Here is a 25,454-nt window from a genome sequence, read left to right as displayed (position 1 = left end):
TGATCATTGCTGATAGAATGAGAACAATATACCCTCTATTGATTGAATAAAATGTTTGGTTTGAAATTCTATACAGATTCACAAGTTCGAAGAAGGTCAACGAGATTAGATTGGTAAGAATATTGTAAAAATAACATATAAGTCCAAGAAGAGCATTGGAAAATCATAATATGTGAAGATATTTAAAAGTTGGGTATGACTGACCATATGTGAAGAGGAAATCTACCTTTATGAGATGAGGTAAAATTTATAGACAAAAGAATGACAGAGAGGAAAAACTTTTCAAAGAAGCAGCACATACCTAAAGTGATAATGACCTCCAGAGTAGACCTAATACCAAATGTAATTGTATAATTCTTTAATATACATCTAACAAGGCATATATCACTGCTGTGCTTAAAAGAAACATGAAACTTATATATAAAAATATATTTAGCAAATGAATAGTCAGAGAGTAGAGGGAGTACAGAAGTTGATCTCTCAAATTTGATAAAATAAGGGCAATTAATATAACATTTTTGGACACCCCCAATTACAACATTAATTCTGGTATTTTGTCTACACACTCAATACAGCCTTATATTAGCTATGAGCTTTGATCCATTTTCTTGTTTATTTATTGATGAGTGTATTTCCATCTGCTGGACTTGCAACTTGTCAGGAGTTTTGCATCAAATAAACAGATATTTATTTTTTGAACGGGTGAATGTGACTCAATTGGGTTTTAGTTCTTCCAACCAGGTGGATGTCTATATCAATTAGGCAGGTTTTATTTGTACCCGTCTGTCAGGTTTTATTATTTTGATCCAGGTAGGTATTTGTATCAATTAGCCAGGTTTTAATATTGTCAACCAGGCATCCATCAGGCAGGTTTTATTCCTTTTCCACGGGTGTGTCAATCAACTAAACTATACAGGGTGTCTCAATAAAATGTATACACTCTTAAAATTATCTCAATTTGCTACATGAATACATTACGCCACGTTCCCAAGAGACGTTTAGGAATAAAGAATGGCACATCCAGCAGGATGGACCACTTCCCCACTATCATCATGACGTAAGAGCATATGTTGATAGTCACCTGCGAAGCAGATACTTAGAAAGAAGAGGAAAAATTGAGTACTGTCCACGCTCACCAGATTTGACCTCCCTCCCATGGATTTTTCTCTTTTTTGTAGTGGGTAGGTGGGGGCATATTAAACACAGCGTTGGCACCACAAGACGAGTTACAATAAATGAGTTGAAAGCAACCATTGAAAGAAGATGTGTCAACATACCAATTGAACTGATTAGGAACGTTTTCGATTCAATCAGTGAACGTTGTCAGCTGTTCATGGATCACAATAGCCAATAATTTGAACAATTTCGATAATTAGCTGGTTTTTATATTTGTTCAAATATATAGTATTAAACTTGTCTTTCTTATAATAAATGTTGGTTTTATGGTCATTTAAACAGTGTATACATTTTATTGAGACACCCTGTATTACTTCAAGCCACGTGTGTGTATGAATCAACCAGATTTTATTTCTTTCAGTCAGGTAAGTATCTATATCAATGAGACTGGTGGGGCCTGTATCAATCAGCCAGGTTTTATTTCTTACAACCAAGTGGGTGTCTGTAGCCATGTTTTATTTCTTTCGGGCAGATGTTATGCTTCATACTCAAGATTCAATATTCAACTGGGGCAGCTACTCAGTACCATATCGTAAGTATATGCTATAGAAATAGATGAATAAAAGTTTTATAACAATCTATTGTGTAAACAATCTATTGTGTGCATATGTTTATAAACTTCTATGAGTAAGATTCACTCCTAAACTAATTAATCAATTATTATAAATTTTGGATCACAACTACCAGGCATAAGAGAGTCAAATATGGGCCATATTTTGTTCAATTTAATTTTATACAGAAATGATAAAGACAAAATCAAAGCCCTTTGTGAAAATTTAGATACCTCCTATTTGTGTGAAACTTTATTAGTAGGTATTAATCATTAATTAATAATTATTCCTCAAATTTCAGGGTTTTTTTTAATGAATATTTTAAAGGGTTTGGGGGGGGGGAAACAACCTTTAAAAATTCAAATATTTCAAATTTTCATTAAATTTGAACCATAGTCATTAGACACCAATTTCAATTTCTCCTTACAACCCATTAAGCTTAAGTCAAATTTCAGACATTTTATAGAAACAAAATCATCTAATGGATCTTGATCAAAATGAGAATAAAGATTCTAGACATAAGATTTAGTATGATTATATCTTGATTTAAATATTTGTAAGAAAACATAAAAATGTTATAAAACTTTTTTGTTGGAGAATTAATTTTACTTGTAGGACAGATTTTCTTCTTGTTATTAGATATAATTTGTGGAATATTTTGATTAAAATATGATAATGCAGTGACATTTTCAAATTCACAAACAATTGTTACATTGATTAGTATACAAAGAGTTACGGTACGTCTAGTGAGGGTCATGGATTATAGATTAAGGGTGGGGCATGAGCCCCTCTTGCAAATATTGATGAAATCGACTTACTTGTAAGATATATTGGAATAACTTATATCATCTTCGTCTTCTTTACTGCTGTCATCTTCATCACTTGTGCTTTTAATATTTAAAACTTTTTTGAGATCGTCATGTGTTTTGCTTTGAACAGATTCACACATGGAAATTGGAACTGGAAAACCAAGGGGAGATTTTGTAACAAAACAAACATGTTTTTTGCAAGGGGGTCACTGCTTATCAAAGCCCGAAGGCCACTCAAGGATAATGGTTAATGAATGTACGGTGGTAGTGTAATAATCATTAATGGTGTAAATTGGGTAGAATTGATTATTTATGGGGATGGCTAAACAAGAACTTGTTTACATTGGACTTGAAAGCTACCATATTGTAGTCGGCTGGAAAGAGCTGATTTCTGCCCATTGACGACTACTCTTATAAGCCTATCAGAGAGAAAGGATTTAATAATTGAGAAGACATTTCCAGCTATTCCGTATCTGGCAATCTTGTGACGTAGACCTTTATGCCATACTCTATCAAAAGTTGTTTATCCATCTGTACTGAGACGGATAGACACTGAAACAGAGGTGTTCTATGAGAAGAGGCCTCCAGCAGGTATTGTTCCACAAACAACCCACGAGAGAAAAGTGCCACAATAATCATGAAATATTCATCCATCTTTCCAAAGCAAACACTCCAACCAACCAGGTATACTTTTACATTCACATAAACAAATGTCACTAAATTTATCACACTTCACTTCTTTTTAGTAATATTCGTTATTAACAAGTTGCATCTACTCAGCATTGCTTAGAAGTATTTTTACTTTTACTTTACTTTTTTGTAAAATTATGCTGTTTTTTTTTTTTTACCAAATTATTATTCTTTTGAAATAGGATTTGACAAAATTCTTGTGCACAAGCTAAAGAATAATGTGTAAACACCTGCACTCAGCTCACCCACTCCCAGAAAGAGATTGAACCTCAATTTCAAATCTTTTTTTTTTTTTACAAAGGACTCACCACTTATCAAGGTTAATCAAAGGTTAATGAGTGTACAGTAATCAATGATAAAATTGTCTCTGAGAGGGATATATTTGCTGACAACACCAAGCTCTACAACAGGCATGAGAGGAAAACAAATGAACACATCTCTAAAGCAATGATGGAAACCCGAGAGGAAGACCTCCAATCTGTAGTGGAATGGAGACAAAAATGAATGGTAACATTCAATGCTTCCAAGGCAAGGCTTCTTTTCTTTAATACTTACAAAAAACCACCAATAGCTATGGCTAATGATACATTACCTTAAAATACTTCATTCAAACTCCTCGGCTTAACATTCACAGGGAACATGAGTTGGAACAGATACATCGAGAGCATTGTCGCAGCTGTTGCAAAGAAGGTGGGCTCTCTCTACCATGCTAGAAAGTTACTTATGCTTGAAAGTATCCTGTACCTCTACAAGGCCACCATTCGCCCATATCGAACTATTGTTGTCACATTTGGGCTGGTGCATCTGCTACTAGTTTCTCATTCCTGGACAGGGTTCAAAAGAGAGTTGTCAACCTAATAGGTCCCGAACCGTCACATCAATGAAATGTTTCATCTCTTTACAAGTATTTTAATGGTAGATGCTCTGAAGAACTGCAAGCTCTTGTACTCCGTCGATGTAAATATCCCCGACAAACCCGACAAGTAGCAAAACACAGTAGCGATACTCAGATGCCAGAAAGCCCTCTACTCTAATAATTTTTTCCTCAGAACTGCTTGACTTTGGAATTCCCTTCTGGGTTTCTGTTTCCCCGACTGTACTGACATGCAGAAGTTTAAGTACAGTGTAAATAGACATCTTGCTGCTCAACTCCCTACATAGTATCCTTGCAATTTATGTCTCAGATAGTAGCCCTCTACATCAAAGTGGCGCTGTGCCTTGTTTGGGGTGAAAATGAAAAAAAAAAAAGTTTCCAGTCTTTTTTTTTTGCACAGGTATTCAAACTTATTGTAGGCTCACACCTTCAGAATGTGCTGCTGCCATTGTGCATAGAAATCACTATTTCCATTGCTTCCAACATAACAGACCACCTTCAGGATTGCCAACAACAACCGTAAAAGAGTAATAAAGAATGCAAGAGAGTTCTATGTTCAGTCCATCAAGTTCAAATTAGCTGAGCAGCAGATTGGTTCCCACCAATTTTGGCAAATAACAAACAGGGTCCTAAATAGAAGTGTGTGCTCTATCTCAATCATCATCAATGGACCTGAGGTAATTTCGTCAGCATTGGGCAAAGCCAAACTTTTTGCCCAAAACTTTGCAGCTAATTCTACCTTATATGATCAGGGCTACCAACCCCCCGAATTTCCTCCTGTGTCTGTAAACACGGTATGCGACATACAAATATCTGTGCATGATGTTGCCAAGCTAATCAAAAACCTCAATTCCAGTAAAGCAACTGGCCCTGACAGCATTCCTATTACAATGCTGAAAAGGCTTCAACCAGAACTAGCTGCCAGTTGTTGAAGTGTTGTCTTAAGGAGAATTGCTTCCCAATACCCTCATCAACCTCATCAGTATTTCCCATATTTAAAAATTCAGGTTATCAGTCATCTCCCTCTCAATACAGATAAATCAGTCTCCTGTGTGTCCTGAGCAAGTTGCTGGAATCTGTGTTAAATAGAGAAGTGGTCAACCATTTCAGCAAAAATAACCTCCTTAGTGACATGCAATATGATTTCTGTTCTACTAAATCTACAGCAGATGTGCTAACAGTTATATCTCATAGGATTAGTGAATCTTTTGATGGAGGCTTCCTTTCTAGGGCAATTGCCCTTCACATATCAAAGGCCTTTGATAGGATATGGCATAAAGGTGTACTCCACAAAATCTCTAGCTACAAGTATAGCTGGAAATGTCTTTTCAATTATTAAATCATTTCTCTCTGATAAGTTCATAAGAGTAGTGGTTGATGGGCAGAAATCAGAAGCTTATAGTATTAATGCTGGAGTCCCATCCTGGACCCAACTCTCTTCCTGATCTACATTAATGATCTCCCGATTCACATCCTAAGATCATTCATAGACATTTATACTGACAACACTACCATCTATGGCAACACTTTAAAGGCCATAAATGACCAAGTTCTCTCTGATTCTCTCTTCTCTGATCTTGATTATGTGGTGTAATGGGGAAAGAGGTGGCTGGTTAATTTTAATGCATCTAAAACCAAGCTTCTATCTTTACATCATCAACGCTCTGATCCCCGTCTGGCATCAATTGAAATGAATGGCTCTCGTCTTCGGGAGGTTCCATGTTTTAACAAGCTTCTAGGTCTGACCTTTACTCCTGATCTGAGATGGAACACATACATCAAATCCATTGCCAAGGCTGCTGGAAAAATGGTAGGATTGTTCTACCACTCGAGTAGATATCTCACTGCTGATGCAATTCTCGACCTGTATAAAAGCCAAGTACATCAAAGGATGAAGTACTGTTGCCACATCTGGGCAGGAGCTGCTAGAAGCAGCTTATCTTGCCTTGATAGAGTTCCAAATAGACTTTGTAGCCTAGCGGGGGATGCCCTTTTCTCTTCCCTGCAACCTCTTTCCCACAGAAGAGACGTTGCAAGCCTGTCTCTGCTTTATCATTATTTTCATGGCAAGTGCTCATCTGAGTTCCAATCTATGCTCCCCCCCCCTGGTCTGACTTTCATGAAAAACACTCGTCTAGCTGAAACCACTATCAATAATTTCCTCCACTCTTTATCTGTGCCTAAACCTAAATGTAGATTCCATGAACAAAGCTTCTGTCTTAGAACTGCACGCCTGTGAAACTCTGTTCCATTTTCCTGCTTTCCAACTAACTACAATATGGTTGTCTTCCAAGCCCAACATAAACAAGTTCTTGATGAACCATTCCCTTAAATAATCCAATTTACCAAATTTCCACTAATAACGATTACTATGATATTGTCCCATCGACTACTGTACACTCATTAACCCATATTCTCGAGTGGCTTCGGGGCCTTGATAAGTGGTAACTCCTACATACTACTGAAGCCTGATTATTACATCTGGTAAACTTCAAAAATGCAATCTGGACGTGAGGACACTTTAGAAGAATGATATGCAATAAAATTCTGTTTTAAACTTGGAAAAAATGCCACAAAAATGTATGGAATGCTTGAGACTGATTTTGAACCATCTTGCATGAATTGAGCATCAGTTTTGAGTGGCATAAGAGATTCAAGGAAGGTAGGGAGTCTGTGAGGGATTATGAGAGATGTTGGAGGAGTAAGAAAGTCAGAACACCAGAGCCAAATAAAGAATTGGATAAGGACTGGCATGTGTCTATAGAGACAATAAGTGCATAGTTTGATGTCAGTGTGGGAACTAAGAAATTATTCACGAGGAACTGAAGATGCTCAAATTTGCGTGAATGCATCAATCCACAACTCCATCCTTGTCGCAGACTATTTGATCAAGATGGGCATCAAGACAGTTCCTCGCCCTCAATATAGTCCAGACGTTGCTCCCTGTAACTTGTGATTATTCCCTAAGCTCAAGGTAAACCTTAGAGGCTGTCGTCATGAGACAATTGAGATGAAAGAGGCTGTGACGAGGGTCATTGACACGCTTACACGAAAGGAATTCCATGGACACAAGTTGTTGGAATGGTACACCAAGTGTATTGCAGCCAAAGGAGACTACTTTGAAGGGCACTAGAGTTTCATGTGTGTACTGCCAAAAATATTCCCATATGAAAAAAGTCTGTAAACTTATTAAAGGCATCTTGTAAGAGCACTAAACTGGATACAACACCAGACCAAATGAATTCTTGTCAAGGTATCCGATAAGATCAAGGAGATTATATTAAAAAAAATGTTAACTGGTTAATTAGTGATAGGAAAATTAAAATTAATGGTCTTCATGTTTTTATTAATTATTTATTTATTTAATTTCTAAGGTGATGAAATGAACAAAGTGATAAAATGAAACAAAGTGATAAAATGAATAAAGTGATAAAATGAATAAAGTGATAAAATAAACAAAGTGATAAAATGAACAAAGTGATAAAATGAATAAAGTGATAAAATGAAACAAAGTGATAAAATGAAACAAAGTGATAAAATGAACAAATGAATAAAGTGATAAAATGAACAAAGTGATAAAATGAACAAATGAATAAAGTGATAAAATGAACAAAGTGATAAAATGAATAAAGTGATAAAATAAACAAAGTGATAAAATGAACAAAGTGATAAAATGAAACAAAGTGATAAAATGAACAAAGTGATAAAATGAACAAAATCTCTAGCTACAAGTATAGCTGGAAATGTCTTTTCAATTATTAAATCATTTCTCTCTGATAAGTTCATAAGAGTAGTGGTTGATGGGCAGAAATCAGAAGCTTATAGTATTAATGCTGGAGTCCCATCCTGGACCCAACTCTCTTCCTGATCTACATTAATGATCTCCCGATTCACATCCTAAGATCATTCATAGACATTTATACTGACAATGAACAAAGTGATAAAATGAATAAAATGAACAAATGAATAAAGTGATAAAATGAATAAAGTGATAAAAGGAAACAAAGTGATAAAATGAAACAAAGTGATAAAATGAACAAAGTGATAAAATGAACAAAGTGATAAAATGAAACAAAGTGATAAAATGAACAAAGTGATAAAATAAAACAAAGTGATAAAATGAATAAAGTGATAAAATGAAACAAAGTGATAAAATGAACAAAGTGATAAAATAAACAAAGTGATAAAATGAACAAAGTGATAAAATGAACAAAGTGATAAAATGAATAAAGTGATAAAATGAACAAATGAATAAAGTGATAAAATGAACAAAGTGATAAAATGAATAAAGTGATAAAATGAAACAAAGTGATAAAATGAAACAAAGTGATAAAATGAACAAATGAATAAAGTGATAAAATGAACAAAGTGATAAAATGAACAAATGAATAATGTGATAAAATGAACAAAGTGATAAAATGAATAAAGTGATAAAATAAACAAAGTGATAAAATGAACAAAGTGATAAAATGAAACAAAGTGATAAAATGAACAAAGTGATAAAATGAACAAAGTGATAAAATAAACAAAGTGATAATATGAACAAATGAATAAAATGAAACAAAGTGATAAAATGAACAAAGTGATAAAATGAACAAAGTGATAAAATAAACAAAGTGATAAAATGAACAAATGAATAAAGTGATAAAATGAACAAAGTGATAAAATGAATAAAGTGATAAAATGAACAAAGTGATAAAATGAACAAAGTGATAAAATGAACAAAGTGATAAAATGAACAAAGTGATAAAATGAAACAAAGTGATAAAATGAACAAATGAATAAAGTGATAAAATGAACAAAGTGATAAAATGAACAAAGTGATAAAATGAATAAAGTGATAAAATAAACAAAGTGATAAAATGAATAAAGTGATAAAATGAATAAAGTGATAAAATGAAACAAAGTGATAAAATGAATAAAGTGATAAAATGAAACAAAGTGATAAAATGAACAAATGAATAAAGTGATAAAATGAACAAAGTGATAAAATGAAACAAAGTGATAAAATGAATAAAGTGATAAAATGAAACAAAGTGATAAAATGAACAAATGAATAAAGTGATAAAATGAATAAAGTGATAAAATGAACAAAGTGATAAAATGAACAAAGTGATAAAATGAACAAATGAATAAAGTGATAAAATGAACAAAGTGATAAAATGAATAAAATGAACAAATGAATAAAGTGATAAAATGAACAAAGTGATAAAATGAACAAAGTGATAAAATGAACAAATGAATAAAGTGATAAAATGAACAAAGTGATAAAATGAATAAAGTGATAAAATGAAACAAAGTGATAAAATGAAACAAAGTGATAAAATGAACAAATGAATAAAGTGATAAAATGAACAAAGTTATAAAATGAAACAAAGTGATAAAATGAAACAAAGTGATAAAATGAACAAAGTGATAAAATGAACAAAGTGATAAAATGAACAAAGTGATAAAATGAACAAATGAATAAAGTGATAAAATGAATAAAGTGATAAAATGAACAAAGTGATAAAATGAAACAAAGTGATAAAATGAACAAAGTGATAAATGAACAAATGAATAAAGTGATAAAATGAATAAAGTGATAAAATGAACAAAGTGATAAAATGAACAAATGAATAAAGTGATAAAATGAATAAAGTGATAAAATGAAACAAAGTGATAAAATGAACAAATGAATAAAGTGATAAAATGAATAAAGTGATAAAATGAAACAAAGTGATAAAATGAACAAATGAATAAAGTGATAAAATGAACAAAGTGATAAAATGAACAAATGAATAAAGTGATAAAATGAATAAAGTGATAAAATGAACAAAGTGATAAAATGAAACAAAGTGATAAAATGAACAAAGTGATAAAATGAACAAATGAATAAAGTGATAAAATGAATAAAGTGATAAAATGAATAAAGTGATAAAATGAAACAAAATGATTAAGGCATTTGAAAAAAAATATTTAATATGTTGAATACCTCGTTCAATTTTGTTTGATTTCCGACCACGGTTGAAAAGACCCAAACATTTCTGAAAAGAATTTAAAATTTATAAGAAATAAATCAGATGTTTTCAGATTAAAATTACATGAAAAATAGTTTTTGGTTGATATTAACAAAACACATTTGCTAAACACTATCCCCCTCCAAAGTGTGCCTCATTAAACTAAAAATGTATTGAGAATGTAGATATAATTAAACAGTGATAAAACAAAGAACCCCCCCCCACCAACAAATTTGACATTAATGAACTTGGTAATAAAATTCACAATCATTGGTTTGCAGAAAGGATTTTTTTTTTATGGAAATTGCTTCAGACAAGGCATGAAGTCACTTCATGTTATGTAAGGAGCAAAAAAGGAAAATACTACTTTAAGACTAAAAATTAGCCAACAATAAGTGTTACGTGAATACATTCTGACTCAGAAAACAGCAATTCTTCTCCCTTTATCGGAAATATTACGCATGGAATTTGAGGACTAAAAGACAAAATAAGGGAAGCAAGAGTTATGAGGCTGGCAAAAGTAAACTCAAGTTTCACTTTCTGATCTCCTGGTTGTGAATTTTATTAATTACTAGCGGGGGTACCCGGCATTGCCTGGGTGTTTGTGTGTATTGGGCGGGGGGGGGGGGTGTAAATCAGAACAAAAAGGAAACTTAACGATAGCGATTAAAAAAAAAAAAAAGAAAAAGAGGGGGGTTGGTGGCATGTGGGCTCGAACCTGGAGCCTTGAGGCCTATAGACTGAGCCTGAACACCTGTGCTACGGCGACAATGTTAATGTAAGAGCGATTAAAGTGAGTCAAGTCAAGGAGGTTTGATTGACAGGTGGGCGCTTAATGAGGGGCAGTTTTTTGGCGTTTGTTTACTGTTTCACTGCGTGGCCATTTTTTTCATTTACTGCGGGGCAGTTTGGGTCTCTCCAAGATGATTGGAGGGGGGAAACCAGCTCCCCATTGAAAGGAGATTGTCCAAATTGAGTAGCAATTGTCTGATATAAGGAGAAAATCCCCACTGATCAAAGCTGATTGTTTTGGACGTTCCCAGTGATCACGCTGAGAACAATGCAACAACATTCAAATTAGTTTCGGTTTTATTATACGAAAAAGGCAAATTTACACGCGGCGATCGAAAATTTTTGAATATTTAGCTTTTGAAAGTCGGGCAAATTAAATACACATGTGACCTCAATTCGTAACTCGTAGATATTATGATTTCAACGTGACATAAAAAGTTTTAAAAATGAGCGACAGTCTTGAGAAGCCGCTGGAAAAAATCCTTTTGCAGACATACAGAAAAATGCACACACACACACACACACACACACACTAACACACACACATTTTCGCTTTTATATATATAGATTTAATGAATATGTGGCATTTAATTTGGGTCACTTTTTATAAAAAGAAATAACTTTCACAGCTCATATTAGAGAAAGCAAACATAAATATCTAATTTTACATACATACATTTTACATACATACATTTTACATACATATATTTTACATACATACATTTTACATACATACATTTTACATACACCATTTTATATTCATAAAATAAACAAAAACAGTCTTGGGAAGAATATTAGTGAAATGTTTTTGGAGAGGGGGGGAAGCATCATTTTGGAGTTGATGAAGCTAGAAAAATAAACGTACAGTGCTCTCTGTGTTCGGATATGAAGATGCATATCATCAAGCGATGATTATTGTTGACTGTCATTTCAGTTCCTCTCATTAAAATGAACAACAATGGCAGATCCCTCACATTCTTTTTGGTGAGGTGTGTATACTTCACACTGAGGTGATAAAGATCTTCAATTTTGATTTTGCTTTTTTAACAAACTGTTTAACCTCCTCCAGTTTGAAGTTTCCCAGTTCAAAATGAATGCTTTGCTGACTTTGGTAAACATGCCATTGAGGCAAAGGGGAAATAGTCTGTTAGGTTGTTGACTGCATTACTGTGGTTTAATTCTTAGACACTAATAACTTCCGTCTGTTGAGCTGTTGTTTTGAGGTCCGTAAGATTCTCCCTTTAGTATACTTTGCCTTGTAATATATTAAATAAATACAGAGTCCTTCAATATTTATTATATAAAGGATGTGTGTGTGTGTGTGTGTGTGTGTGTGTGTGTGTGTGTGTGTGTGTGTGTGAAGCTAAAAGTCAAATACTACTAAGCAAACACCCACAAAGTTGGTATATTCTTGATCAGCATTTAATGAATAATATCTAAAATGCAAAAGATATATTCATTCTTTGGGGATCAACTGATGGGGGTTTTGTTGGAGGGACATTTTATTCGGTCATTTTATGCAACCATTTTATTTACTAGCAGGAAGTAACTCTGATTTTTATCAAAGAGTTAATTCTCTTATGTTGACTCATTGCTTGAGCAATAGTTTTCTTGATATCAATATAATATATTAATACGATAGTGTGTGTTATTTTCTGTGTCACACTTACGTCCGGATCGTTTAATTGTTATATACTTCCATATAATAAATAATTTTACTAAGAATTCTTCATAAGTTTTGGTTTCAGTTTCAATTATATCTGATGACACTCAAGTCATTTATTTTTTTTATAAATAATTTTACTAAGAATTCTTCATAATTTTGGTTTCGGTTTTGATTATAGCTGATAGCACTTAAGTCATCTATTTTTTTTTATAAATAATTTTACCAAGAATTCCTCATAAGTTTTGGTTTCAGTTTCGATTATAGCTAATGGTATTCCAATAATCTATGTTTTAAAAATAATTTTATCGAGAATTCTTCATAAGTCTTGGTTTTGGTTTTAATTTTAGCTGATGGCTTCTTAGTAATCTATTTTATTTATAAATAATTTTATCAAGAATTCTTCATAAGTTTTGGTTTTGATTTTAATTGTAGCTGACATAACTACATATATATATATATATATATATATATATATATATATATATATATATATATATTTGTATATGTTTTGGATTCGGTTTTGATTCAAGCTGATGAACTCGAGTCATATAGATATATTTTTTATTTTTGAAATAGCAACTTTATAACATATAAAAATCAATAGAACATTAACTCTATAATAATAAATACGAAATCTGCAAAAATTAAAATATCATATTTAAGCGTATTTTATGACCTGGTTACACCGGGCGTCTCTGCTAGCTTGGATAAATACTTTTGCAGTCTTAACAAAATTGCTACAATAATATCAGAGCGTCTCTATTTATGCTGAATATTTACAGAATACCATCATCAATATATTACATATGAATCAGTCCCCTGTGGAATTTCCACAGGTCCCGCTAATTAATATTCTTATCAGTAGTAATATTAATTAAAATGATTTAATTCAAAATTTTTAATTCAAAATGGTTGTGTTTGATTATATTTTTCAGTTATGTTTTGTATGACACGTAAATTAATGCATAGTAAAAAAAAATCTGCACAATTAGCAAGAAAGGTTTCCTGTTAATAATTAAATCCTTTTTTTTAATATTTTTAAAATTAAATGTTATTGCTGTTGCTGTTGTCAGTAGTGATGATGATAATGATGATGATGATGGCAATGACGACGACAACAACAACGACTTTAACATTTGTTATGAAAAAGAAAAAAAGGAACACCCCACTTTTATCTTTTTAAATTACAAAATAAAATTAAAATTAAATTGCAAAAATTTTTTTTAATTAAGAAAATTACAAAAAAAGGATCTATTTAAATTCTTTTTTAAATCTTCATGAATTTTTTCCTGTCTTTAATAATAAAGGTGAAAAGTACCAAGTGACCATTTCAAATTAATCAATAATATAAAATTGTTTTATTTGACTAATCAAGGTTCCATTTTTTCCAATTTATTCACTTCATTATAGAACTAGTTTTTAATGGGGAATTTATTTTCATTTTTATTGTCATAAAAATCAAATTCCTCAACTTTGAATATCAAAAAGACAGCATAAAATAACCTTCTTGTTGTTCTTTATTTCTAATAAAATATGACGATTTTCATATGCAGTAATTTTTCTCAACATTGGAAGATATCAAACCATGGCAATCATCTTTTTGATATTTTTCTCAACATTGGAAGATATCGAACCATGGCAATCATCTTTTTGATATTTTTCTCAACATTGGAAGATATCAAACCATGGCAATCATCTTTTTGATATTTTTCTCCAAATTAACACCCTAACCTCTCCACCCTATTCCCTCTGCTTCACTTTTTGTTATCAAGTAAGATCTATAACTTACTTGCAGTTTCATCAAATACTTTTGCAAGCAAAATCCGATCCCGCATTTTGCTAAATCCTACCCTCTGATGAGAAGGAAAGTATTTCTTTGAAACTCCGCGGATTAAGGACTATCCACTTATTTAGTGTTTCCTTTTTAAAATTAAATATGTTTTTAACTCTTTTTCAAAGTGTTTTTTAACATGTTTTATTAACTACTTATTCTTATATATATATATATACTAGCAAAAGTACCCGTCGTTGACTGAGTTCAAAAACAGCCTACAGAAAATGGACTCTGATTTATGAAAGTATGATAGGTTATGAAAAGGAAGGGTTGTAAAGAGATAGCTTCGAATTTGGGGGTATCAAAACCAAAGCAAAATATGATGAAAGTAAAAATAAAATAGATAAACCCCATAATTTATTATACCATACCTGTTCACACTGAAACACTTATCACAATATTCTGTGGATCTATATTAAAAAACCTTGTTAAACTTTGTGACATATTTCCATTCTATGGAGGTCAGGCACGAATGAACACCCCATGATTTTATTATACCATATTTCTTCAAACTGAAACATAATTATCCAAGTATACTTACGCAGATAGATATGAAAAGTCTTTATTAAAGTTTGTGCCTATTTCCATTCTATGGAGGCCAGGCACGAACGCAGACCCCACAATTTTATTATACTATCCCTATTTAAGTTAAAACATACTTATCAAAGTATTCTTATGTACATCTATATCAAAAACACTTGTAAACATTTTTTTTTAATTTTTAATTTTTTATTTCCATACTTTGTGGACCAGGCACGAACGCAGACCCCACAGTTTTAATGAACCACCGTTCTGCCAGATCAAACCTACCCATTCTTGTGTCTCGATACATCTTCTATCATTATATGTAATCAGCTTTATATTATATATATATATATATATATATATATATATATATATATATATATATATATATATATAGGCTTGATTAAACAATAAGTGAAATACATGAAATGTTAAAAAAGAAAAATATTCCAAATATCCTATACATATGAGGAAGTCCTTGCAAAAATGTAAAACATAGATTTAGATTTGGTTCAAAACGAGAACTTGAAAAGTAAACTTTAATAAACCAAAGATTAAGAAATGAAATGAAGACGTGTTTACTTATATGAACCTATAAAAAGCAGAGTTTTGTCAGAATTGTGATATTCATCTGCTTTTTATAAAAATCAATGTATGAACAGATTTTTCAAATATTACTATCTCATTCCTTTGGGAGCAGTCACATGACCAAGAGAATATATTAGTACAGGGTCAAAGGTGAAGAGTGGAAAGAGATATATGATGAGGGGACAATTTCAAGGATTGAATCAAGAAAGGCAAGTCCTGGCAAATTGTTAGAAAAGAAGTGTTGCGGATCAATTGACCTAAAATTAATGCAGTTATGGTTTACTTACTGTAACTCGACTTTCAGTTATGTGACTGATTTTCCGTTCTGATGAACTGTTAGCTAATGGCACTGCACTCGTCATTTCAGTGATTTGCTAAAAAAAATACAAATATATCTTTGAATTTCATTTTCCATGCAAATAATAACAATAATAATAAACAAGAACATATATATATATATATATATATATATATATATATATATATATATATATATAAAATGTTCATATATTATTTAATTGGAATTAATTATTGAGATGAGTATTATTTATTAATTTATTTTTATTGCGGATTATTATCCTCATTTTTTAGTTGTTGTTGTTTCACAATGTTGTGCCAACTATTCCTCTGGCCTTCGTCAGGTGGCAACCCCGATGGGATAGAAACTCCGAATCTCCTAACTGCATTCTCAGCAATTACTGCCTTTCATAGTTGTTGTCATCTCACCACATTTTGGCTAAGCAAGCCTCCGGCCGGCTTTGGGTAGGATTGAAACCGCTATCTTCAGACAATTCTCACCTGGAAGCGTAGAGATTCAATGTCTCTATCCACTGCGCCACGGGCCCCGAAGATATTTTTAAGTTCTTAAATAAAAAAAAAAGTAAAAGTATATTATATTCTGGAATTTTGTGAGATGAGGTTTGATAATTTGGATTATTTGGACTATTATTCTTATCTTAAGTGATATTTTAATAACGTTTCAGCTGATGAACTTCTTTTATCTTACTGAACTTGCGAAGCTTTCTGTCAAACTCTGGCTGGAATCTGCATAAAATTTTAAATGTAAACCCTTTATTTAATCTACAGGGTTAGCATACATTTGCTCTGTCATCCATGACCTGGTAGAAGTCTGAAGTAATTCGCAATTATATTTTTAGAACTAAATTCGGTACTTGTGCAGAATTTGAACCAGACGTAACTAACTGTCTGCTCAGTTTTGCTCGGAACATGATGTCATGTGTTCGGGTTTGTCTGTAATTTGATGTAAGATGCCGATCAATGCACAGCAGCAGATGATCCTTGGGGGAAATATTGGGGGGAAAAAGCAGGACTAGCTGAGAGCTTCTCAACCGTTATCTTTTCAAGTTTATGTGAAGACAAAAACTTGGTAATGACCTTTTGTCTATCTATTTTAATATATCGGAAAGCTGGTGAAGTTTTTTCCACATTTGCTGTCTCTTCTCACCCCACTTTGTCTGATGCGATCATAGAAAAGTCTATCTAATCCTAAAGGAATATCCTGGCTGTCTCAAATTAATTTAATTTTTAAAAAATCAGTTGCTCAGCCTCACCTTACAGGAAGGTTAAAAAAATACAACTTGATTATTTTTTTCATTTCAAAAAATTTGTTACAAGAATAAAAAAGAAATTGTCACAGTAGATTGTTGGTTTTTTTTTAATTTTTGTTATATATTTGCTTATCACTATGGATCACTACTTATCACTATGGATCACTACTTATCACTATAGATCCCTACTTATCACTATGGATCACTATCTATCACTATGGATCACTACTTATCAATATAGATCACTATTTATCACTATGGATCTCAACTTATCACTATGGATCACTATGGATCACAACTTATCACTATGGATCACTATTTATCACTATGGATCACTACTTATCACTATGGATCACTATTTATCACTATGGATCACAACTTATCACTATGGATCACAACTTATCACTATGGATCACTATTTATCACTATAGATCACTACTTATCACTATGGATCACTACTTATCACTATGGATCACTACTTATCACTACGGATCACTACTTATCACTATGGATCACTATTTATCACTATGGATCTCAACTTATCACTATGGATCACTACTTATCACTATGGATCTCAACTTATCACTATGGATCACTACTTATCACTATGGATCTCAACTTATCACTATGGATCACTACTTATCACTATGGATCACTATGGATCTCAACTTATCACTATGGATAACTACTTATCACTATGGATCACTATGGATCTCAACTTATCACTATGGATCTCAACTTATCACTATGGATCACTACTTATCACTACAGATCACTATTTATTACTATGGATCATTATTGATCACTATGGATCTCAACTTATCACTACAGATCACTACTTATTACTATGGATCTCAACTTATCACTATGGATCACTATTTATTACTATGGATCACTATTTATTACTATGGATCACTACTTATCACTATGGATCTCAACTTATCACTATGGATCACTATTTATCACTATGGATCTCAACATATCACTATGGATCACTACTTATCACTATGGATCACTACTTGATCACTATGGATCCTTATTGATCACTATGGATCTCAACTTATCACTATGGATCACTACTTGATCACTATGGATCCTTATTGATCACTATGGATCTCAACTTATCACTATGGATCACTATTTATCACTATTGATCTCAACTTATCACTATGGATCACTATTTATCACTATGGATCACTACTTATCACTACAGATCACTATTTATTACTATGGATCATTATTGATCACTATGGATCTCAACTTATCACTACAGATCACTACTTATCACTATGGATCTCAACTTATCACTATGGATCACTATGGATCTCAACTTATCACTATGGATCACTACTTATCACTATGGATCACTACTTATCACTATGGATCACTACTTATCACTATGGATCATTATTGATCACTATGGATCTCAACTTATCACTATGGATCACTATTTATCACTATGGATCTCAACTTATCACTATGGATCACTACTTATCACTATTGATCACTATTATCACTATGGATCTCAACTTATCACTATGGATCACTATTTATCACTATGGATCTCAACTTATCACTATGGATCACTACTTATCACTACAGATCACTATTTATCACTATGGATCATTATTGATCACTATGGATCTCAACTTATCAATACAGATCACTACTTATCACTATGGATCTCAACTTATCACTACAGATCACTACTTATCACTATGGATCTCAACTTATCACTATGGATCACTATTTATTACTATGGATCACTATTTATTACTATAGATTAAAGAAAGCGTTCCTTTAGAATTTCATGCAGATTGTCAAGTTCAACAGAAAAATTATGGAGTTTGACAAAATATACCTAAAGAAGATCGGAGGCTACATCGGATGAAATGTTTTGAAAATAACACTAACTTAAAAAATCTGACAAACTTAATTTTACATATTGTCACACTCGTGATGGGGGGAAGGGGTTAAAAAAATAAAAAGCAAACAAAGGGATATGGAAAGGAATTCATGAAAAGCAAACTTTTATCGCAGACAGACAAATTTTCTACATAGGGATATGACTCGTCAAGGTCCTTGAAAGGTTCAAATTTCCTTTTTATTACAAAAAAGGTTGAAACAAGAAACGGGAATTAGTTCACCTGAGACAAGCGGGATACAAAATAAACACACGAATTGAACACAACAAAATTGCGAGAAAGAACGAGACGCACACTTCCAATTAATATAAAATAAATTTATTAAAGATATGGAAAGAAAGATTTAACGAGAAAAAAATATATTAAAAATTTATGGAGTTTGGGATATTTCTAACACGTAAACTGAGTGAAAATTCTGCAAGAGAAAGAAAAGGGATTAACAGTGTAGCTAGACTCCACACGACCACAAAGAAAAATTCAATCTTCAGTTTGACAAAAAGAGAAACGAAAATTACACTCACAATTCCCTTTTTGTTTGTTTGTTTTGTCCTTTTTTTTGTTTGTTTGTTTTGTCCTTTTTCTTTTCACGACTTATGAGTGACATATTTAGTCCGAGAGGATTCTCTTGTGGTGGAAGAAAATTCCAGATAACAAATTCACAGTTTTTTAATACTTTTTCTTTCATCCATTTTTTCATATCATATCTGTCGGCATTCGTTTTCGGTTTTCCAAAATAGATTTTCCGCGGTTCGCCTTTGGTCGGTATATTTTTTTTCCTTCGGCTCTTCCATATTTGAAAATGCATCATAACGCTTAAGGGTTCCAGGGAAGAATGAGACTGGACTCTAGTTGGAATGGTTGAGGGAAGGGGTTTCGCCTCCTGCTTTTTTTCTTTCTTTGTTTTGCATCTCGATCAAAAAATAGAGTTGATGAAATCGGGTTTTTTCCTTTCCTGGGGCTGATGAAATATTTCTAGCTGGTCGAATCTTTGGTTTTCGAGATCGGATCACAATGTAATAAATGTTCTACTGTTATATGTCACCTTTTCTGTCCTCAGTCAGTGTAAGAGAATTCCTTCAGACTGACTTTAATATTGGGTTTTAAAAGGATAAGGAATTAGTGGATTCTTGCTCAGTTTCGATACGCAATTAGATATTTATCCTATCGCTAACAGATAAAGAAAAAATACTTGATGTCGAGGTGGCCATTTGTAACAATATTAGAAGATGAAAATAGTTTCCAGTAGGTATTCTAACATTTTTTTTATCTGTGCTTTTGCAGGGTTTCTAAGAATCAAATTTTCTACATGATAAGAAATTAAAAAAAGACGTAAACCAAAATAAAAATAATAAATCTTCTCAAATAACGTAAAAGTATTCTGAGTAAAAACTTACCTTTCTGTGTTTCTTTAAATGATTATCAGATCTCTGCAAAAGAAGATTTTTGTAAGAATAAAAATTAAAATGAAAAAGAAATTTAAATTTGTAATGGAGAAAGAAAATATTTGAAAACTTAGGTGAAAAAGTTAAAAAACAAACATTAATTCAAGATGAGAATCTGTTGCAAAGAAGGTAAGCTTCTTTTACCAAGCTAAACAACTTCTTACACCTATCAATATCCTATATCTCTAGAAAGTCACCATTCACCCATGCATGGAGTATTGCTGATCCATCTTGGATCATGCAACAACCAGGATGCAAAAAATTGTATAACTTAATAGATCTTACACAACCTGCCAAGCTTGTTCCTGTCACATGATCAGTGTTTCATTCCTCTGCTTGTTTCATAAATACTTGCATGAAATGTGCTCTGATTAACTGGTCTCCAAAATACAGTTGTCACCTGGGGCTTGTGTCATGAGGCAGCCAAAAAGATGTTTACCATAGGTCTGCTAGTAATAATAAAGAGAGGAGCCTTTTGTGTTTGAGTTTATATAAATTTTCTCATGTGAACCCTAAGAAAGCATTGATTGGGTTCAACGTTCAACCAATCCACAAACCCTTAACGGGATCAGTAACGACAACTATTAGTTGGACTATTCTACGAATATGTAATGAGTTTCAATTGTACATCTTTTTGTATGCATATATATATAATGCTCCTTATCTTGGGTTGAGCATATTGGGAAGTGATATACAAATTATCATTAGCGTATTAAGCGATGCTTTTGTGTAAACAAATTGAGCTTAGGTATTTGGACAATGTCAAAACATTGTTAATTCACTGCCCGAGTAGCAGCAGCACAAAGGTTAGAAGTTCCAACTGTCATTTGGGCGGTCGGGTTTCGATCTTCGTTTGAGGTAGTTGCTTGTCTAACTGCACTGATAAGCTGTAGAACAGTGAAACAGTACTGTATGTGGATGACTATATATATATATATAATATAAAGCTGAATGTCTGTGCATGTGTTTGTGTGTGTGGTCACGAATAGGCTCCAATATGGTTGACTATTTTAAAAACCTGATTACATATAATGATAGAAGATGTATCGAGACACAGGAATGGATATGTTTGATCTGGCAGAACGGTGGTTCATTAAAATTGTGGGGTCTGCGTTCGCGCCTGGTCCACAAAGTATGGAAATAAAAAATTTCAAAATTAGAAAAAAAAACGTTTACAAGTGTTTTTGATATAGATGTACATAAGAATACTTTGATAAGTATGTTTTAACATAATTAGGGATGGTATAATAAAATTGTGGGGTCTGCGTTTGCGCCTGGCCTCCATGGAATAGAAATAGGGACAAACTTTAATAAAGACTTTTCATATCTATCTGCGTAAGTATACTTTGATAATTATGTTTCAGTTTGAAGAAATATGGTATAATAAAATTATGGGGTGTTCGTTCGCACCTGACCTCCATAGAATGGAGATATGTCACAAAGTTTAACAAGGTTTTTTAATATAGATCCACAGAATATTGTGATAAGTGTTTTAGTGTGAGCAGGTATGGTATAATAAATTATGGGGTTTATCTATTTTATTTTTACTTTCATCATATTTTGCTTTGGTTTTGATACCCCCAAATTCGAAGCTATCTCTTTACAATCCTTTCTTTTCATAACCTATCATACTTTCATAAATCAGAGTCCATTTTCTGTAGGCTGTTTTTGAACCCAGTCAATGACGGGTACTTTTGTTAGTATATATATATATATATATATATATATATATATATATATATATATATATATATATATATATATATCATCTGGATAAAATAGGATCTCAAAACATGCATGTCTGTAGATTACTGTTTTAAAAAATAAAAATGATAAATAAATAAAATATTATTTGTTTACGTCCAAATAAAACATGAGCGATTTTCTAAGAAGAAAAAGATCTTCAAGCTGAAGACACTAATTAACCATATTATCATTTAAAAAATCAACAAGAAATCTCAGTTTAAAAATGATAAAAAATAAAAGTAAAATTATCTAGGACTTAGTGGCGTTAAAGCACTAGACTGTAATACATATGGTCTAAGGTTCGATTCCTAGAAACAGTCAAGCTACACTGAAGAGAGATAGGATCTCGAAACGTTCACGTCTGTAGATTATTGTTTTATAAGTAAAATAAAAATAATAAATAAACAAATAAAATATTATTTGTTTACGTCCAAATAAAACATGAGTAATTTTCTAAGAAGAAAAAGATCTTTAAGCTGGAGATGCTAATAAACCATATTATCATTTAAAAAATCAACAAGAAACGTGGATTCCATGAACAAAGCTTCTTTCTTAGAACTGCACGCCTGTGGAACTCTGTTCTGTCTGCCTGCTTCCCACCGGACTACAACTTGGATGTCTTCATATATAGTCCAATGTTAACAAATTCCTAATGAACCACCCCCTTAAGTAAACACTTCATCAAATCTCCACACTAACATAATGTACTTGCAATAACCCTTATCCCTAATGGCTTCTGGGCCTTGATAAGTGGTGATCACTGTGTAAAAAAAAAATTTAAAAAATCTACACACACACACACACACACACACACACACATATAGTTATTTATTTAGGTGGAAATATGTTTATTCAATTATATTTTACCGTTTATTCATACCAATCCTTTAATTTATGAAGCTTGATTTAATTACAGAGCATATAACAAATAAATGACAAAAGTCTATATTTCAAATTTCAAGATGTTGACCCTCTTACCATTTATTACTTTAAGTATGTTGACATGCACAATTCATGACAAGCACAAATTAGCACAAAATCATTCATTCAATTATTATATAAATAAATGAAGTTTTTCATCCTTAACTACACCAGAAGAAAAAGCACTTATCAATTTTAAAAGAAAATAAATGCATATGAGCATGATTACAAAATCTGAAAATTGGAAGAGAAGTTGCAATTACCTTTTTTTCATTTTATTCTCTTCCCATTTTCGGATTTTGTAATCATGCCCATATGCATTTGTTTTCTTTTAAAATTGATATGCAATCATTATAACAATGCAATTTGCAGTCCTCTCCGATCCAGAATAAAAAATTAAAAATAAAAAAAATAACAATGCAATTTGCAGTCCTCCATCCATTCAGGCAGAATAAAAAATTAGGAGATATTACTTTTGGAACATCCATCGTATTCCTTGAATTTTTTCTCACTACTGGATTTAAGCAATGTTCAATCAGCAGAAGTGCAGCTAGATATTGCACAATATATGTTGCACATGTACTGGTGTACGAACCACTAGTTTCTTCCTCCTTACAGGGTGCAAAAGAGTGTCTCTAACCTAATAGGTTCTACGATAGCTATCAAACGCCAGTTCCTGTCCCATCGTTGCATCCCTATACTTGTTTTACAAGTACTGCCTGGGAATGTGCTCAAACAAACTTACTACAATTGTACACTCTTCAACGAAAATACATCTGACTCATCCAACTAGCAGCAAAATCCCATCTCTTCACTGTAGCGATTTCCAAAGGCCAGATAATTTTCTACTCTGTAATAACTTCTTTCCTTAAACCACTTGCTTTTACAATTTGCTCTACTTCCTGTTTCCCTGACTGTACTAATATGTAGAAATTAAAGGTAATATGAACAAACATCTTACTACCCAACTCTCTACTTATGCTGCTCTCTATAAATCTGGTCCCCATGACAATGGCTCTTTATATCCCAGTGACAATATGCCTTGTCTGGGATGAATAAAAGTTAAAAATAAATTTACATATTTATATATCTTCAAAAATCATTTTCGATTGTCCTACTGAGCGTATGTCCTGAACCCCTAATCCTTGAATTTCATTTTTGGCGGTCTTACTGTGACTCCCGCTATGCTTTTAAGCGATGCTGTCCTTATTATAAAACTCTATTGATCACGATTGTAGGAATTAACTGTGTCCTTTTTTTTCCATGTTATCTAGGACTGCCCAGCTTTCTCTTTGCTGTCCATTCTTAGGTCTCTGCCAGTGCTGATATGCACTTTGGTTCTTTCAACATCCTCAAACTAGCAAAGATGGTTTGCTCTTATGTGAGAATAAATGTATATACATGTAAACCCAAGCATTTCTTAAATATTACCCTCTTTTTATTTTATTTCTGCCTACCATGTGTTATTTATGATAAGACTGCACATAAAATGGTTACCATCTGTTTGAGAAGACATTGACTAAAAACATAAAAATAGAATATGAAATATTTTAATTCTTCAAACATAATAGATCAGCCTATTCAATTCCATAGTCTGTGATGTTATCCATCATGCTAATAACACAACGAATTGTATGTTATTGAAATGCATAGAAATTCTAAAGCATAATGATTAGAGTGTTTGCTAGTGAGTCAGGAGACCGAGATGCAATCATCAGTCGCGTCATACCAAAGACCAAAAAATTGGCACTTGATGACTCTTTACTAAACACTCAACATTATAAATTAAGGTTAAATGGAATGATCCAAGGAAAGACGTATCACCCTCCTTTACATCTTGATATAGTAACCAATGAAAAGTGAGTCTTTGGATTGCCTTCAACTATGGTCAATCCATCTATTTATTTATGTCTGTCGAGTAACATTGATGTCTGAATCAACAACACCCGATACATTTTCAGTTCTTTCCCATCGTTGCATGTTGCATTCCTACATTTGTTTTACAAGTACGGTTATGGAATGTGCTTCAACAAACTTACTGCAATTGTACAACCCTCAACAAAAATACATGCGACCCACCCAACTAGCAACAAAATAACACCTCTTCACTGTGGTCTGGACTCGAGATTACAACAGACACAAAATTCAGGATTTATCAAGCACTTGTTCATGCAATCCTTCTCTATGGCTGCAAAATCTAGCTGTGCTGTGGATCTCAAAAGGCAAGAAGTGTTCGACCAATACTATCTCCACTGAATTCTGCAGGTTTGTTAACACCATTTCATCTCCAATACCCAAATCAAAATACAATGCCGGATCATCTCCCTCAAGCAATTTCTTTTAAAGAG

General features: G+C 32.5%; 1 protein-coding gene across 2 annotated transcripts in view; it reads right to left on the bottom strand.

Moving 5' to 3' along the window:
* Positions 1-25,454, bottom strand: part of LOC145265401 (uncharacterized) — a 64,040-nt gene that overhangs the window by 29,012 nt on the left and 9,574 nt on the right. For both annotated transcript variants that reach the window (XM_080121224.1, XM_080121223.1), the window contains exons 4-7: positions 20,392-20,424; positions 15,792-15,878; positions 10,075-10,126; positions 2,546-2,687 (exon numbers count right to left, since the gene is read on the bottom strand). In XM_080121224.1, the coding sequence (XP_079977350.1) occupies positions 2,546-2,687; positions 10,075-10,126; positions 15,792-15,878; positions 20,392-20,424 (314 nt within the window). The remainder of the gene's footprint in view (positions 1-2,545; positions 2,688-10,074; positions 10,127-15,791; positions 15,879-20,391; positions 20,425-25,454) is intronic.

The sequence above is a fragment of the Euprymna scolopes genome, chromosome 40, assembly GCF_053919585.1.
Source record: "Euprymna scolopes isolate OS-2025 chromosome 40, ASM5391958v1, whole genome shotgun sequence".
NCBI classification, from domain to species: Eukaryota; Metazoa; Mollusca; class Cephalopoda; order Sepiida; family Sepiolidae; genus Euprymna; species Euprymna scolopes.
This window is presented reverse-complemented; position numbering and strand designations above follow the sequence as displayed.